The sequence below is a fragment of the Giraffa tippelskirchi genome, chromosome 2 (genome assembly GCF_054371585.1).
Source record: "Giraffa tippelskirchi isolate mGirTip1 chromosome 2, T2T-mGirTip1v1.2.pri, whole genome shotgun sequence".
Lineage (NCBI taxonomy): Eukaryota > Metazoa > Chordata > Mammalia > Artiodactyla > Giraffidae > Giraffa > Giraffa tippelskirchi.
In genome coordinates, this window is record NC_137276.1 from 380,746 (window position 1) to 397,324 (window position 16,579).

A 16,579-nucleotide genomic window follows, 5' to 3' on the forward strand; every position below is an offset into this window, starting at 1 on the left:
TTGTTGTAAGAGTATGAAGCGAATGGAATTTTTTAAACAAGCTCCTAAAACTCCAAAGATGCTTAGATTCTCAGCTCAAAGATATCATTACTGTCATCTTGATGGCCCTAAGCCTAATACTCAGGGCGAGCTGTTTCTAGGACTGAGAGAGGCCCTCCCGTGGCTGACTGAGACCACCTGGGCCCCCTGTGCAACCTCCCAGACCTTCCTCACGGAGCTGCCCTCCCCACCCAGACAGCCTCAGTCCTGCACACGGACTCACAAAACCTGAGACAACAACACAGGGCTGTGTGCTGACAGAAGCTGCCCTTCCACGGCCCTAGGACCAAAGGACTAGAATAAAATCCTGCCAAATTCCGGATTTCTCTTCAGCTGTCTTACTGGCAGGTGCCCCAAGCAAAGCAACTCCAGGGACACAAGGGAGTGGACACACAGACAGACCTTTGGGGGCAGAGGTCCCTGGGAGGGCAATTTGACCTAAGATGAGAAGGTGATGAGAAAGTGCTGGGCTGAGGGCATGGCCAGCACCACAGCTGACAGTCTGGCCACTTGGGGCTGGAAAGGAGCCCAGTGGCGGTTCTTCAGGCACGCACACGCTCCTCCAGGGCCACACGCGAAGCAGGACACACCATGCAGCCCGAGGTCCGAGGAGGATCAGGAGCCAGTGACCTCGAGGTGGGCACCAGGCCAGGGGGCCCCATGCCTGCTGTGTGGACTCCCAGCCTCTACAGCTCCCCACTTCCCTCTGCAGGCCAGCCTCCAGCTGCACCACCTCCGGGCACAGTCCTGGAAAGATGCCCACACTCTGCCATAGCAGCTGTGAGACTGGCCATTGCCAACCCCACTTGAGGCCTCTGACCTTTCCTCGGCTGTGAGATGGGGGCCATGCAGCCATTTCCCTGGGACACTTTGAGGATGCAGTGAAATGAGATGGGGGCAGCTGAGCACAGCACCCAGGCCCCCCAAGGGCTTCCCACATTTATCCCAACACTGCCCAGGGCACCCCGTCCCTCTGTGCCCTTCAGGCCTCACTGTTCACTTCCTCCAGAAAGCCCTGGGCCCGCAGATCAGAACAGGGTGCCCCCATCCCCCGTGAACTCCCGTCTCCCACTCGCTGGCCCTCACCCAGCCCACAGGGCAGCCGGTGCCTGGTGAAGGGTCTGTGGACTCACACCGGGGAGGCCCACCAGCTCCGCTGCCACCACAATGAGAACGCGGGGACCTGGGAACACACCCAGGGTCCAGGGTGTCCGAGGGAGGCGGGCCATGTGCTGGGGGCACAGAGCCCCGCAGTGACCAGGGCTGGGGCAAGACGAGGACAGAGCCACCCAGGCTGCGGCTCTGAGGCATAAGCAGACTCTGGACACAGGCTGTTTTACACACTTTATGTGCCACCAACGGCGGCAGCGGCAGCATCCCACATCTCCCTCCTCCAGGAAGACTGCGCTCAGCTCAAGCTCAGCCCTGGCTGGAATCCAGCAACTTGAGAAATGAGGGAGCTGACCCCCGGTGACAACATCCCAAGCCGGCCTGAACCTTGTCCGTCAAAGGACAAGGTGGGGCCAGCCTCCCCCACCCCAGCAGTGGGAGCGCAGAGCCAGGCTCAGAGCCTGGGCTCGGGCCACTGGGCCTTGGGGTCCCACAGCGTCATGAGCCGGTCAGCCTCCCTCCAGCCAGACAGCAGAGCCCCGTGCGTGGTGGAGTAAAACGTCCGGTGTGTGGCTTCGCCTGCGAACAGTACCTGGAGCTGGAAAGAAGCGGGGGTCAGCTGGATGCCAGGCCTCGGCCACCAGCCCCACACCTGTCCCCTGGCTGCAGAAGTGATGGCAAATGTGGCTCTTTGCTGCTGCCTTAACCCAGCATCCTGATGCGATTGGGAAACAAGGACCGGCACCCGGCCACCGCCACGGGAAGGAGCAAAAACAGTGAGGACCCCTCAGAGCTGGCACACCCGGATCCAACAGGATCGCAAAGTGGAAGACCCCTCAGGCAGTCCTGGAGAAAATCTGAACATCGCCCAAAACACAGAACAAAACACCAGAGATGGAAATTAGCAGGGAAAAGATAAGAAAATTCTAGGGCCAGCTCAGAAATACACCATCCAACCAGAAATCCAGAAAAAGAAAAAGGGGAAAAAAAAAACAACCATGATGAGATAATTCAGGAGAATCCCAGATGACTGAATACACGCCGGAGGGCAGCACAGCTGGGCTCTGAGCCCCTGAGTGCGGGACTTCTTCTTCCAGCTTCACTGGAGCGAGGCAGCTGCCCTCAAAGACGGCCCTCACAGACGCCCCAGGCAGCCGCAGGGCAGCGTGACCACGCCCAGGCCGCCACACTGTGAGGAAGCCCAGGCTGCTCAGAGAGGCCTTGGGCAGGCACTCTGGCCAACATGCCAGCTCTGCTCAGGGAAGACGTGTGAGAGAAGCAGCCCGCATGACCCAGCCCGGCCCTGAGTCACCCCTAGCTGAGGCCCTGGACACCATGGGCAGAAACAGCTGTCCCACGGCGCCCACCTACAGAATTCAGCAGCCCGGGGAGTGGTTGTTTCCACCACCAAAAAGAAGGCAGCTCAGGCGTGGACAGTGCCCACAGCAAGCAAGGTTGTGTGCAAACAGCAGTCTTAACAAAATCACTTTGTCAAGCCTGGGAGGGTGGGGAGAGGCCTGAGGGCTGGGTGGGTGGGGGAGTGGAAGAAAGCTAAAACTTTGCCTGCTGTGGTCAGAATTCCATCAGCATTTCCTGAAAGTGAAGCATCAAGAAGTTATCAAAAAGCACTTAGAAGGACTTCCCTGGTAGTAGAGTGGTTAAGACTGCGCTTCCCGTGCAGGGGGCCCGGGTTCCATTCCTGGTCTCGGAACTAAGATCCCACATGCTGTGAGGCATGGGGGGAAAGGCACATAGAAAACCGAACAGGGAATGCTGGAGGATGTGCGAATTCCGAGGGGTGATAACAGTGCTGTAGTTACGTATTTTAAGACACGTCCTCGATCTTTTAGAGATGCACACTGAAACAGCTGCAGATAAAACAACATCACCTGTGGGACATGCTTACTAGAAGGTGAGTTAGGAGGGCCGGGAGACGCCAGGAGCAGACAGCTGTGAAGCTGGAGACAGGAACCCAAAGGTTCTGCCAACCTTTGCAGTGTTGAAAGTTTTCCACAATTCAGTGCTTTGTAAAAAGTGAAGGTGTTAGTCACTCAGTCGTGTCTGACTCTTTGTGACCCCATGGACTGTAACCCACCAGGCTCCTCGGTCCATGGGATTCTCCAGGCAAGAATACTGGAGTGGGTAGCTATTTCCTTCTCCAAGTGATCTTCCCGACCCAGGGATTGAACCCATGTCTCAGATTCTTTACCACTGAGCCACCAGGGAAGCTCCTTTGTAAAAAGTAGTAGAACTACAATGGAAAAGAACCTGAGAAAGAATACATACATATATACAAGTGGCTGAGTCACTTCACTGGACACCTGAAACTAACACAACACTGTAAATCAACTAAACTTCAATTTTAAAAAGGCAGTAGCTTAATGTATTATTTAGCAATCAGAACCAGCCTGAAATACAGCCTGGGAAGGGTCAGCGGTGTGTCCCCACCAGAATGCTATATTTTGTTTTTATTCTATTTTGTTAGCCATCATTATAGAATGCTGACACTTCAAGCTACAGGGATGTATAATTCTGATTAAAATAACACGTTTCAAAAGGAAAATGGACTCTGAGTCACAGGGTCCCGGCCCGCTGACTGCCGGCAGCCCAGCCTTCGCGGGGCCTGTCCTGGCCCTAAGCCCTCCCTGGGACCCGGTGCCCTCGCCGGCGGCTTCCTCCTACCTGCGCCCCCTTGCCGTCTGAAGGGAGGGGCTGGGCCAGCTGGTCCATATCGTCCCCAGAGCTGCCCACGGCCACGTAGCTGTAGGAGCCCCGGGTGTATGGGGCGCTGTGCCAGCAGGACCTCAGCACACTCCTGGGCGCGGGGAGCCGGGGGTTCCCTGGGCCAAGAGATGCACAGGTTAGCCAGCAGCCCACCCACCCGTCCACAAGGAGCCTCCCGCCGTAAAGATCGAGCAGTTAACAGCAAGACCACTGCTGGGGAGCCAAGCCCAGGGGGTGTGAGCGCAGGGCTCCCCTCAGGAGGCCCCTGAAGCAGCGTCCCGACACACACGGCTGCCGACACACACGGCTGCCTTTCCCAAGCCTTGGCGTCTCTCCTGTAAAGCTCTGATTGCGGACATTCGCGTCCATCTTGGTGGCAGATTTTTAGAAAAGAGAAGTGGGAAGTGCTTGCAAAGCCATTTCAGTGCCCCAGGGAGGAGAACTCTTAGTGCCAGCTGATATGGGAAGGATGTCCCCAGAGACTCAGGGCCGAACCCAGTTCCTCTCTGGGGGAGCTTTGGTCCCAGTCACAGACCAGCCGCTCGGGTGGGAGGCCGCAGCGTGGCCCCTGTGGTCAGTACCTGTCACCCTGCGGAGCAGCTGCGTCAGAGTCCTGAGCACGTCCTCATCCGACAGGGTCTCCATGAACTCGGACTCGAGCCCCGCGATGAAACCACAGAGCACGTGGCTGGCCCTGCCGGAGAGAAGCAGAGCTGGACCAGGCCCGCCCCACCCACCTGCTCGGCCGTGGCCGGTGGCTCCGTCGGTGTGGCCTCGAAGCCCCGGGGTCCCTCGACACGGGGTCTGCAAGGTCAGAACTCTCAGGGCACCAAGATGGTTCCTGCTGTGTCCACTGTCGAACGCCGGTGGGGACAGCTGTCCCTAGCACGGTCGGGGACTCTGTATCAAGTCCTGACCCTTCTACTTATCTTTATAAAACCCCGCATGGAAAAAAAAAAAAAAAAACCCACACGATGGGCTGGAGGGGACCAGGCGCACCATGCGGACCCCAGCTTGGCTGCCAGGGGTGAATACCCCTGGGTCCTCGGCAAACACGTCTCATAAATGAGCAAAGTGTGTCTCTTACAAGGAAAACAACTGCAAGGATTTACTGAACATTCCAGGTCCCGAGAGCGGCTGATGAGCCACACACAGTGGCCTCTGTCTGTTCCTGCAGGGAGTGGGCCCAGGGGGCCTGTCTCACCATTTTAGGGTACCCCCGGGGTCCCCCCTCATTTAAACCCTCCAGAAACGCCCCGAGGAGAATCAACACAGTGCCGGACCCCCCAGAGAGCTCACACCCAGGCCTCCTCGGAGAAAACCAGAAAGAACACATACTGGAAGGGAGGCAGGACCCAAAAGCCGATGAGCTTCTTGAACCAGGCATCCTGCAGCTCGGGGGCGGCATCCTCCAGGGGCGACGTGTCCTCCCACACCACCTGGATGTGCTGGCAGTCTGGCTCCCAGAAGGGCTCCTCAAACTCCAGGAAGATTTTATTGTTGGTCCCAAAGCCTATTTTCCTGATTGCTTCCACCTTCTCAGTGGGCAGTGGCGGCTCAAAGAAGGTGTCCAGATGTTTCTTAAAAAAACCTGAAATTCAAAATTGGACACCTTACACTATGTCAGTCTCTTAAATGGGAATCGACAGCCACAGGAATGGACCCTGAGCCCATCAGAGGAGTCAGAGAAAGGCATCCTGGGACCCACGCAGGCTCCCTGCAGGCCGGAGCCCCGACAGCCAGCACTCAGTGGAAGGACGGGCAGGCCCCAAGAACACCTGGCCACGCAGGATCAGGTGGCCCAGCCCCAGACCGCTCTGCGGGGCAGGCCTGAGCCTGCTGCCTCTCGGGCTGCCCAGGGTTAGTTTGCAGAACAGTGAAACACACAGGCTTCACCCAGAAGCCACAGGAAAACTGATCAGCGTTTAGCCCAAAGTCAGACCACAAGGAGAGGAAACATTCGCAGCACAAGCCAACCTCGCTAGTTCATGAGAAAAAGACCGACAGTCTGACAGGAAACAAGGCACCTGCCGTGAACACTGCAGAGGGGACCATCTCCCCTCAGCCACCCTCTCGCTGTAGAGCTTCAACCCACCAGTTCCTACAGGACTGGACTTGGTCCTACACATCTGTATCCAAACACACTGTGTGCAACAGAACACATGAAAACTAAGTTTGTGTCAGGATTAATTAATGCTACCTGCTGCTGCTGCTGCTAAGTCACTTCAGTCGTGTCCAACTCTGCGACCCCATAGACGGCAGCCCACCAGGCTCCTCCGTCCCTGGGATTCCCCAGGCGAGAACACTGGAGTGGGCTGCCATTTCCTTCTCTAATGTGTGCACGCATGCTAAGTCGTTTCAGTCATGTCCGACTCTACACGACCCTATGGACAGCAGCCCACCAGGCGCCTCTGTCCATGGGATTCTCTAGGCAGGAATACGCGAGTGGGTTGCCATTTCCTCCTCCAAATTAATGGTACCTACACATGAGAAAATACAGTGTGGCTATAAAGAACAAATGGGACAGGTGCCTGGCCCCCTGTGAACGGTGACGACACAGCCATAATGATGCACCTACTGATTGCAGCAGGCTCAGTGAGCCCACAGCACAGCTGTGCATGAACAAGGCCTTCTGTGTAAGAGAACAAGGACTGTGGCAGACCTGTCTGTGCTGACTTGGAAACGGAGGAGCGGAGCACTGTGCCAAGAACGCGTGCGGTGTGAGTCCTCTGTGGGAAGAAGGAGCCGGCACTGAGCAAGCCAGTCCGCAGCCAACCCTTCCCTAGGGGACAGGCAGAATCCGTGCCCACGGGTGGGATCGGGGCAGGGGAAACCCTTGCCCTTCACCTTCCAGCCATGCTGGCGACCATCAGCTTTGTGAACTTGGGCAGTTAAGTGACTTCTCTGTGTTATCATTTGTCAAATAGGGTGTGGGGCAGAGATTTCCCAAGCTGCCAGAGGAGCAGATGAGATAAACAGGCACAAACTTGCTTTCCGTTATCTCCACCTTTTACCAGATTGCCAGCTCCTACTACTAGATCTAAAGCATCAGATCTGAAATTAAATAGGATTAAAGAGGATTATGCTCACAACTCCTTCCTCGATTACCATTGGGACATAAGACCTGGCTTTCCGCCCTCTCCACCTTGCTAAGAAAGCAGTGTGGTGAGCCTCTGGCGGCGTCCCAGCCTTTCCGTGAATTACCTCCAAATGAGCAACACAGCTGCTGACCTGTGTTTCCCCTTCTTGTGAACTTTATTTCAAAGCAGACAATTGCTACAAAGCACAGTAGAGTAACTCAAACTCAGAATGAAAACGTGAGCTTAGCAGCCAATGAGAGCCCCAGAGTGAATGAGGCTGGAGAAAGCCAGAGGCCAGGGCACCTGAAAGGGAACTGGAGGAACTGACCAGAACAGCAGGCTTTACCTAAGGGCACGGTGACGACCACGTGATGGGCTGGGAAGCAGTCTCCATCCTCACATTCCACCAGCACAGGAAGTGTCTCCCCAGGAGCAGAAGCTTCCTGGAAGGACCCATTCCAGTGAATGGTCTTCACGGGTTTGTCAAAAACCATCACGTCCTTGGGCAAGGAGGCCATGATGCGGTCTGTGAGTCCTTGGTAGCCCCTGGGGGAAACAGAGGTGTCCCGTGGTCAGGACCAGACCCTGGAGGCGAGGCTCTGCAACCCTCCAAGCTCACGCCAGATCAGGGAGCTGCAGGGGGCTCTGGTCCCAGCTCAGCCAGGGAGGAGGGCAGGGAGTGAGGGGGTCTCACGGGAGGATTACATGAGCAAAGCTCCCCAGGTTTTCGTGCAGAGCAGGTCCCTCCTCACCCAGCCCAGGGCTCTCATTCTGGGCATCTGTGCCCTCCCTGTGCAGGGGAGTCCTGACGGTCTCATGAGGGCCACGTGAGGGGACAGCCACCTCAACACAGAGGAGGCCTGTCTGCCCATCTCTGAGGTCCAAGCCCCCACAGTGCTTACAGGCAGGAGGCCTCCTAAACCTGGGGGGAGCAAGGCATTACAAGATGCATTTCCTTCTTTTAATCATTTTTTCTTGAGAATTCTTTTCTTTTTCATAAGTGATCAAAACTATGGAAATAAATGACCAATCTCCCTAAAACAGGGAAGACAAACAGCCCCTGTCCCTCCCCCCATCCCCTGCCTCCCAAAGCTTGGCCTGAGGTACAGGTAGGGACCCCCGGGGGTGCATGGAGGGAGTCCGGGGAAGCACAGAGGGGTCTGTGGCCGGGTGGGGCAGGCACATACTCAGGAAAGGTGCAGTCCAGCCCTGGCAGCACAGTGTACTCCCCGAAAGGTGCAAGGGCCACCAGGTCCAGGCTGTGGGTGCCGCTCACGCAGCACTCCACGTTGAACAAGTTCTGCAGGATGGCCAGTTTGAGCTTCCTGGTCTCCTCACCCTCTGTCCAGCTGGCCATGTGCTGACGGATCTTCTCCTTGAGGTACTCCCCGACGCTGGGCGGGGTGGTCTCAGCCGCCTGCAGGAACTCCCTGGTCTGGTCTATGAGACTGTAGAACAGACTGGCCATCTCCGCCACCAGCTCAAGGCTCACACTTACGCCGGAGCTGGCGTAGGACACAGAGGGCAGGCCCACGTGACCCCCGGTCTCGATCAGCTGGTTCTCCTCGGACAGGGCCTTCTCCCCCAGCAGCCCGTATTTGGCAGCCAGCTGGAAGACCGGGTTGCCCTGGGAGGGCCCATGGATCCAGTGAGCGCCTACCTCCACCACGCCACCTGAGAGCGGCAGGAGAGGCCCCCTTGAGGTTCCCTGCCCTGAGTCCCTCCCCTTGCCGCACTCAGCCCTGCCCCTCCCAGATACGCTGGGAAAATCAGCCAGGGGGCCACCCGGTCCCAGAGGACCACAGGCTCTGGCGGCAGGGCCCGTCAGACCTGGCTTAGGGGAACACCCCCTGAGGGGGTGCTGGCCTGAACGTGCCTGGGAAGGATACTTGGAGGAAGGCCTCGGGGCAGAAGAGGCACCAAGGAGCAACCTGGAGGCTGGAGGTGGGGGGCTTGGGGGCGGCGGCTATCTCCCGCGGTCAGAACCAGGGCCACTGTGTAGTCACGGGTTCCCCTCCGCCGCAGCGGCCGACCCTGCTCACTGCGGGCAGCTGAGTTTCAGGGAGCAGTGAACTTCGGTAATTACGTGGGGCAAAGCGGGGATTCGCTCAAGGGGCCGGATAAGGGTTCCGGGACGCCTAACCCTGGACGTAGGCCGAGCCAGGAGACAGCAGGGCTCCGGAGGCATCGGCTGGGCTCCGGGAAGGGGTTCCGGGAGAGGCTGTTACCGAAGCTGTGCTCCGAGCGGATGCGGCCACCGGCGCGGGCCGTGGCCTCCAGAACCCGAAGATGTGAGAAGGCCGGGTGGCGGCAGAGCCTCTGCGCCGCCCCCAGCCCCGCGATGCCGCCGCCCACCACCAGCACCCGCGGGCCGCGGCCCGGGGCCTCCGCCTGACGACCACCCGACTGCATTGGCGCCGTCCCGGGCGGTTCCCGAGAGTCCCCGCCGCTAGGAGGTTCGTGGAGCCGGAAAGAAACCAGAGGAGGGGCGGGGATTCGGGGCGGGACAAGGGGCGGGGCAGGGCCGGAGGAGGATGGGCGAGGGGCGGGGCGGGAGGTGAAAGGGGGCAAGGGGCGGGGCCAGAGGAGGAAAGGGGCGAGGGGCGGGGCCAGAGGAGGATGGGCGAGGGGCGGGGCGGGAGGTGAAAGGGGGCGAGGGGCGAGGGGCGAGGGGCGAGGGGCGAGGGGCGAGGGGCGAGGGGCGAGGGGCGGGGCCAGAGGGGAAAGGAGGGGCGGGGCCGGAGGAGGATGGGCGAGGGGCGGGGCGGGAGGTGAAAGGGGGCGAGGGGCGGGGCCAGAAGAGGATGGGCGAGGGGCGGGGCGGGAGGTTGAAAGAGGGCAAGGGGCGGGGCCAGAGGAGGAAAGGGGCGAGGGGCGGGGCCAGAGGTGAAAGGGGCGGGGTGGGGCCGGAGGGGGAAATAGGCGAGGGGCGTGGCCAGAGGGGAAAGGAGGGGCGGGGCCGGAGGAGGATGGGCGAAGGCGGGCGAGGGGCGGGGCGAGGGGAGCAAGGAGTTCCGGCCCGGCCCGCCCCCCGCGTGGGTCTGGCTCCGCTGCGCGCGCCGGTGGGTTGGAACGCGAGGTCTGGCCCACCACGCGGGAAGGTGGCGGAGGGCCGCCCGCGGTACGAGGGCCAGCGCGGAGGGGTCGGTGTGTTATCCACCGGTGCCGGCGGTGTGCGCGAGCGTCCCTACCGAGGGAGAATCGGGGCGGCCGACTGGCCTGTTTGGGTCGTGTCCTGGTCCTCAGGAGACGTGGGAACGGCGGCCAGGAGGCGGAGGAGGAGCCTCTTTTCTGCCTCCGATGCGCGAGCGAGCGCCTTCATCTCCAAAGCCAATGGAGCGTGGTGCCGAGGTGTCAGGGCGGATGGGGAGAGACGACGACCCTGGTGTGAGTGTGTCCACAGTTACGTGTCTCCATGCACCGAGTGCCACACACGTGAAGTACAAAGTGCACGATAAACAGTGAGTGGAGAACGAGGCCCGCCCCCGCCCACCGCTCTGACCCCAGGAGCCGGAAACAAGCTCGAGCCTGCAGGCATTTCTGGAGAATGATTCTGGTTCGGGCAGGTCTCCCCTACAGCCTTGCAGCGATTAGAAAGCGCCTGCTTTCTGCTAAAAGGGCCATCGGGCTGCCCTGTAAGCACATCATCCTCCCACCCCTGGTCCTGCGGCTCCCACCGCTACCCGCGGTGCCTCCGTGAGCGGGGATGGGCCGGGAGGGAAGTTAGCTTCAGTCCGGGCAGGTTCTCCTTCAGTCTGGAGTCTTCCTCCATCTCCACGGAGCCCCTTCTCTCTCCCTGTGTTGCCCTCCTCAGTCATATAGTCTTGTTCTTCTCGCATTCACTCTCGTGTTTTGGTAAAGCCCAGAAGAGGTGTCTGGGATCATTCTTTAAAGGACTTTGCGAAGCTGAAAATACCTTCACTTTGTCCTCACACTTGATCTGTACTTTGCCTGGGCATAGAATTCTAAGTCCGAAGCCTCTTCCTTCGGACTCTGAAGGCACTGCTCCCTTTCTCCTCCCTCCTAGGGGTGCTGTGAAGAAATCCATGCCATTCTAATTTCTAATCCCTTACAAGCAATGGGGGTGTTTTCCTCCCTGGAAGTTTTTAAGATGTTCTGGGGATGTCCCTGGTGGTCCAGTGGTGAAGAATCCGCCTGCCAGTGCAGGGGACACGGGTGTGACCCCTGGTCCAGGAAGATCTCACGTGCCGTGGAGCAGCAAAGCTCGTGGGCCACTCCTGAGGCCTAGAGCTGAGCTCAGCAACAAGAGAACCCACCACACTAAGGACCCCACACACCGTAACGAAGAGTAGACCCTGTTCACTGCAACTAGGAAAAGCCCGTGTGCAGCAATGAAGACCCAGCACAGTCGAAAATAATTAATTAAACAAAAAAGACTCCACGTGTCCAGTGCAGGGGGCACGGGTTCAATCCCTGGTTGGGGAACTAACATTGCATATGCTGTGCTTCGTGGCCAAAAAAATTAAAAACTTTAAGAAAAATTAAGATCTGAAGTTTCACAATGTGGTGCTCCCATGCTCCATGGTTTTTATTTATTGTGCCCCCCACTCAGAGGGCCCTCAATCTGGAAATTCCTCTACTTCAGTCCTAGCAAATGATGTCATTATTGCACCAATCAATCGTTTCTGCTGATGACTCGTCCCTGAGCAAACTCCCTACTGGTTTGCTCTTAGCTCTTTCTCAAGTCCTTGCTTTAGGCTGTCCGAGGTTGAGCCCGGCCCTTGAATGCTCACGTGTCCTCGTTTCCCATCTTTACTGCTCTGCTTCTGTGGTACTTGTTTCTAGAGAAAAGAAGGGTCTCCTCATGCTTCACCTTCTCGGCAGACTGGGGATGTGAGTGCTGTGTCCTGCTCAGTCGCTGTGCTCTGGGTCCTTCTTCCTGTTTCTTTTGGCTCTCTGAGATGTCAGGTGATGTTTGTCTGTCTCCTGGTGACAGGAACGATAGACCAGATGGCTGTTTGGGAGTGGGGCTTGTCAAATTTGAGCTTGACTCGGGGGTGCTCCTTGGGAGGGGCTTTAGTTGGGGAACCCCGATCATCCACGTCTCTAAGTCGTTCCTCTTGGGTTGGTCAGGCTCCCTGGGAAGGGTCTTCCAGTCTTCTGCTTAGAGCATATAAGCCTTGCTGCCAGGATTATGGGAGCCAAAGAGTGGACAAGAGTGGGGAGGGTCCGTCTACTGGGTGCAGCAGACCCACCTCCAGCTGTGCCTGCTGTTCCCACCTGCTGTTCCCTCCTGGGATCCTGGTTTGCAGAGAATGCCTCCCAGGCTGCTGCCAGTTACCCAGTGCCACTGCCTGGAATGAGGTTTAAGATCGAATTGCTTCTCAAACTTGAGAAGACAGTACCTATGCAAGTAATAAAGGTGCTGAGGACTCAATCCTGAGTAACAGGAACAGAATCCCAGCCCTCATGGGAGCCCAGTGGGAGGAAGACAGAAAATGGTCACATAACTATACAGATGACACCACCCTTATGGCAGAAAGTGAAAAAGAACTAAAGAGCCTCTTGATGAAAGTGAAAGAGGAGAGTGAAAAAGTTGGCTTAAAACTCAACATTCAGAAAACTAAGATCATGGCATCTGGTCCCATCACTTCATGGCAAATAGATGAGGAAACAGTGGAAACAGTGGCTGACTTTATTTTTGGGCTCCAAAATCACTGCAGATGGTGACTGCAGCCATGAAATTAAAAGACGCTTACTCTTTGGAAGGAAAGCTATGACCAACCTAGATAGCATATTAAAAAGCAGAGACATTACTTTGTCAACCAAGGTCCGTCTAGTCAAGGCTATGGTTTTTCCAGTAGTCATGTATGGATGTGAGATTGGACTAGAAAGAAAGCTGAGCACCAATGAGTTGATGCTTTTGAACTGTGGTGCTGGAGAAGACTCTTGAGAGTCCCTTGGACTGCAAGGAGATCCAACAAGTCCATCCTGAAGGAGATCAGTCCTGAATGTTCATTGGAAGGACTGATGCTGAAGCTGAAACTCCAATACTTTGGCCACCTGATGTGAAGAGCTGACTCATTTGAAAAGACCCTGATGCTGGGAAAGATTGAAGGCAGGAGGAGAAGGGGACGACAGAGGATAAGATGGTTGGATGGCATCACTGACTCAATGGACATGAGTTTGGGTAAACTTCTGGAGTTGGTGATGGACAGGGAGGCCTGGCTTGCTATGGTTCATGGGATCACAAAGAGTTGGACACGACCGAGCAACTGAACTGAACTGAACTGAATGTGGTCTTTTCCTCCAGTGAGACATGCATGCAAGGGATGCGGCTACTGCTATCTAATTGATAAGCCGTGTCATGTCCTACTCTTTGCAACACTATGGGCTGTAGCCTGAGAGACTCCTCTGTCCATAGGATTGGGTTGCCATTTACCTGCCTTTTAAAAGAGCTATCTAGGAGAGGTATGAAGCTAAAGCTCCAGTACTTTGGCTACCTGATGTGAAGAGCCAACTCACTGGAAAACTCCCTCATGCTGGGAAAGATTGAAGGCAGGAGGAGAGGGGGACGACAGAGGATGGGATGGTTAGATGGCATCACTGACTCGATGGACATGAGTTTGCAAGCTCTGGGAGTTGGTGATGAACAGAGAAGCCTGGTGTGCTGCAGTCCATGGGGTCACAAAGAATGGGACACGACTGAGCAGCTGAACTGAACTGAGGAGAGGTGTCACTATGGACCAGTAGCAAAGCTCTGAAAACTCTCCACCTGTGCCCAGACTACAGGCTGACCGGCTCCTGATACTGAACAGTTTCTGTGGCTGGTCTTTACAGGCTGCCAAGCAGATCAAGGCGTGACTGCCAGTAACAGCCCGCTGCCTGCGGGACGGCAGGGGCGGAGGGCGGCTCTGGAGAGGCCTGATGACTTTGCTGCGAGTTTGCGGTACGTGTGCTGTCCCGGGCTCTTCACTCAACACTCCACGCCCCGCCCCGCCCCGCCCCGCCGCCGAGCACCCCCTGCCCTTCCTGTCTCTCTTAAGTCCCGCCTCTCCAAGCTGCTCCGCATCCCCGCACCCCTCCCCTACCGGGGACCACGAGAGGCTGGTGCCCTCCAGGCTCGCGTCAAGCTTGTCCCGCAGGGAAAGCGCCCGGTTGAAGCACCCCCGCTCGCGGCGAGTCGGGGGGCCACCTTCATGCTGGTCCCAGGAGGGGGCTCACCTCGTTTGTCCCCGCGGCGCAGGCGCAGCCCGAAGCCTGAAGCCTGCGAGGGAGCCGAGATTCGCGCCTTTGGAGGTGGCAGTGACCTCGGGAACCCAGAGGCGGCCCGGGCTCAGGGGTGCCACCTGCTGGCTAAAGCACCGGGCCTGAGCCCAGCCCATAATGCTGCCCGCACCTCTGGCCTGGTCGCTCAGCCTGACATCCTGCGACTAAGAAGGAAAGGGCCAGGTGACCCTGCAAGTCTAATGAAACAGCCCCTCTTGGGGTGCCCCCACCCTGGCCCAGGTGTCCCTTTATTCAGGGGGAACTTTACCCCCATTCTGCCACCTGACATGCAGAGCGCCCTCCTGAGATGTTCACCCAAGGGTCAGCTAAGCTGAAGCCCAGCCAGGTGAATGGCCCCTGACCCTGTTTTGGCTGTTCCCACCCAGGGATGGTCAGAGCAGAATCTTTCCACGCTGCCCTCCTCACCTCCTCCCTCTTCTCTGCCAGTCAGCCTTTCTCTAGTAAAGGTCAGGATGACAGGGCTTACCTAGGCCTATTTAGAAAATTCGAGATTCGGCCCTGACCATCCCTGGGTGGGAACAGCCGGAAGGAGTCTGGGGGGCTCGAACTTAATTCTGGCTCAGCCTCTTGGAGGCTTTTGTTGCTTGGCAGGACTCTGCACCACGGAGGCAGGGACTACGTGGCTGAGTACCCGCATGGTGGCCAAGGTGTAGAAATGCCCTCGTCCCACTCATACCTGACCGCATCTGGACTGAAGGCCTGGTGATAGGCGGAAAGGCAGAGTTACAAAACTGTGACACTGACTTTACGGCCCGGGGGCGAGGGCAGCACTCTTGACTCCCGGGAAGGGAGCACCTTGGACCCAGGAGCTGTAGGGGTGTGCCATGCATGCTTTTTGTCTCCTCAGTGTAGTACTGTCACTTGAATGCTATAGTGACTACAGCCAACCCTCTGACCTGCAGCTGGTCTGTCGTCACTGGCCCGCCTGCTCATGTGGCCGTGGCCAGCTGCTGGACTATTCTGCTGGGTCGCAGGTCACCAGCAGCAGCTCTGACACACACACCTCATTTCAGTCTGCCTAGTACAAAGTCATGGGCTTCCTCTGATGCCCAAGGGCCACCTATGGCAACAGAGGCTGTAACTACCCAGTGACATTATCTGTGGCTTAACTAAATCAGGCTGTTCATTTCTATAAACAGCTTTTATGATTATAATTCACATGCCATACACTTCACCCATTTAAAGTGAACAATTCACTGGTTTACAAGACGTATACAGAGTTGTGCAAGCATCACCATGTCAAGTTTAGAGCGTTGTCATCGCTGCATAAAGAAACCCCGTGCCCTTTAGCAGTGCCCCCCAGCCCCTTCTGCAGCTACCGGCAACCATCGGTCTACTTTCTGCCTCTATGGCTTCACCCATTCTGGACATTTACTATACATAGAATCATGCCCATTCATAGATCACAGCTTTGTCATGGTGAAGGGGCTTGTATAACTCAATACAGCTGTGAGCCATGCCATGCCAACCCAACATGGATGGGTCATAGTGGAGAGTTCTGAGAAAACATGGTTCACTGGAGGAGGGAATGGCAAACCACTCCACTGTTTTTGCTGTGAGAACCTCATGAACAGTATGAAAGGGGCAAAAAGATATGACACTGGAAGATGAGCCCCTCAGGTCAGAAGGTGTCCAATATGCTACTGGAGAAGAGTGAAGGACAATTACTAACAGCTCCAGAAAGAATGAAGCAGCTGGGACAACGCAGAAATAACACTCAGTTGTGGATGTGTCTGGGGATGAAAGTAAAATTTGATGCTGCAAGAACAGTATTGTATAGGAACCTAGAATATTCGATCCATGAATCAAGGTAAGTGGGATGTGGTCAAGCAGGAGATGGCAAGAATGAACATCGACATCTTAGGAATCAGTGAACTAAAAGGGACAGGAATGGATGAATTTAGTTCAGTTGACCATTGTATCTACTACTGTGGGCAAGAATCCTTCAGAAGAAAAGGAGTAGCTCTCGTCGTCAACAGAAGACTCTCAAATACAGTACTTTGGTGCAATCTCAAAGATGACAGAATGATCTCAGTTCATTTCCAAGGCAAAAAATTCGATATCACAGTAATCCAAGTCTATGCCCCAACCAATGATGCCAAAGAAGCTGAAGTTGACCAGTTCTATGAAGACCTTCTAACACCACACCAAAAAAAAAAAAAAGATGTCCTTTTCATCATAGGGGATTGAAATGCAAAAGTAGGAAGACGAGAGATACCTGGAGTCACAGGCAAATTTGGCCTGGAGTACAGAATGAAGCAGGGCAAAGTTAAAAGAGTTTTGCCAAGACCACACTGGTCATAGCAAACAACCTCTTCCAACAACACAAGAGACAACTCTACACATGGACATCACCAAACGGACAGTACTGAAAT

The 16,579-nt window shown here is 56.4% G+C and overlaps 1 protein-coding gene across 4 annotated transcripts; it reads right to left on the reverse strand.

The window, feature by feature from the left end:
* Nucleotides 1–1,371: 1,371 nt before the first annotated feature.
* On the reverse strand, nt 1,372–9,398 carry PAOX (polyamine oxidase). Of its 4 annotated transcripts, XM_081572735.1 has the most exons (8): nt 9,182–9,398; nt 8,141–8,627; nt 7,300–7,499; nt 5,446–5,464; nt 5,206–5,301; nt 4,455–4,561; nt 3,832–3,989; nt 1,372–1,747 (listed from the first exon to the last, which is right to left on the reverse strand). In XM_081572735.1, exons 1-8 carry the CDS (start codon nt 9,363–9,365, stop codon nt 1,604–1,606), a joined length of 1,395 nt encoding a protein of 464 aa, XP_081428861.1. In that variant the 5' UTR covers nt 9,366–9,398; the 3' UTR covers nt 1,372–1,603. The 4 variants fall into 4 exon arrangements, with proteins under 4 accessions (XP_081428861.1, XP_081428858.1, XP_081428860.1 ...); XM_081572732.1 differs by having other exon boundaries at nt 4,455–4,567; nt 5,212–5,464; XM_081572734.1 differs by having other exon boundaries at nt 1,372–3,417; nt 4,455–4,567; nt 5,212–5,464.
* Between the last annotated feature and the right edge of the window lie 7,181 nt (nt 9,399–16,579).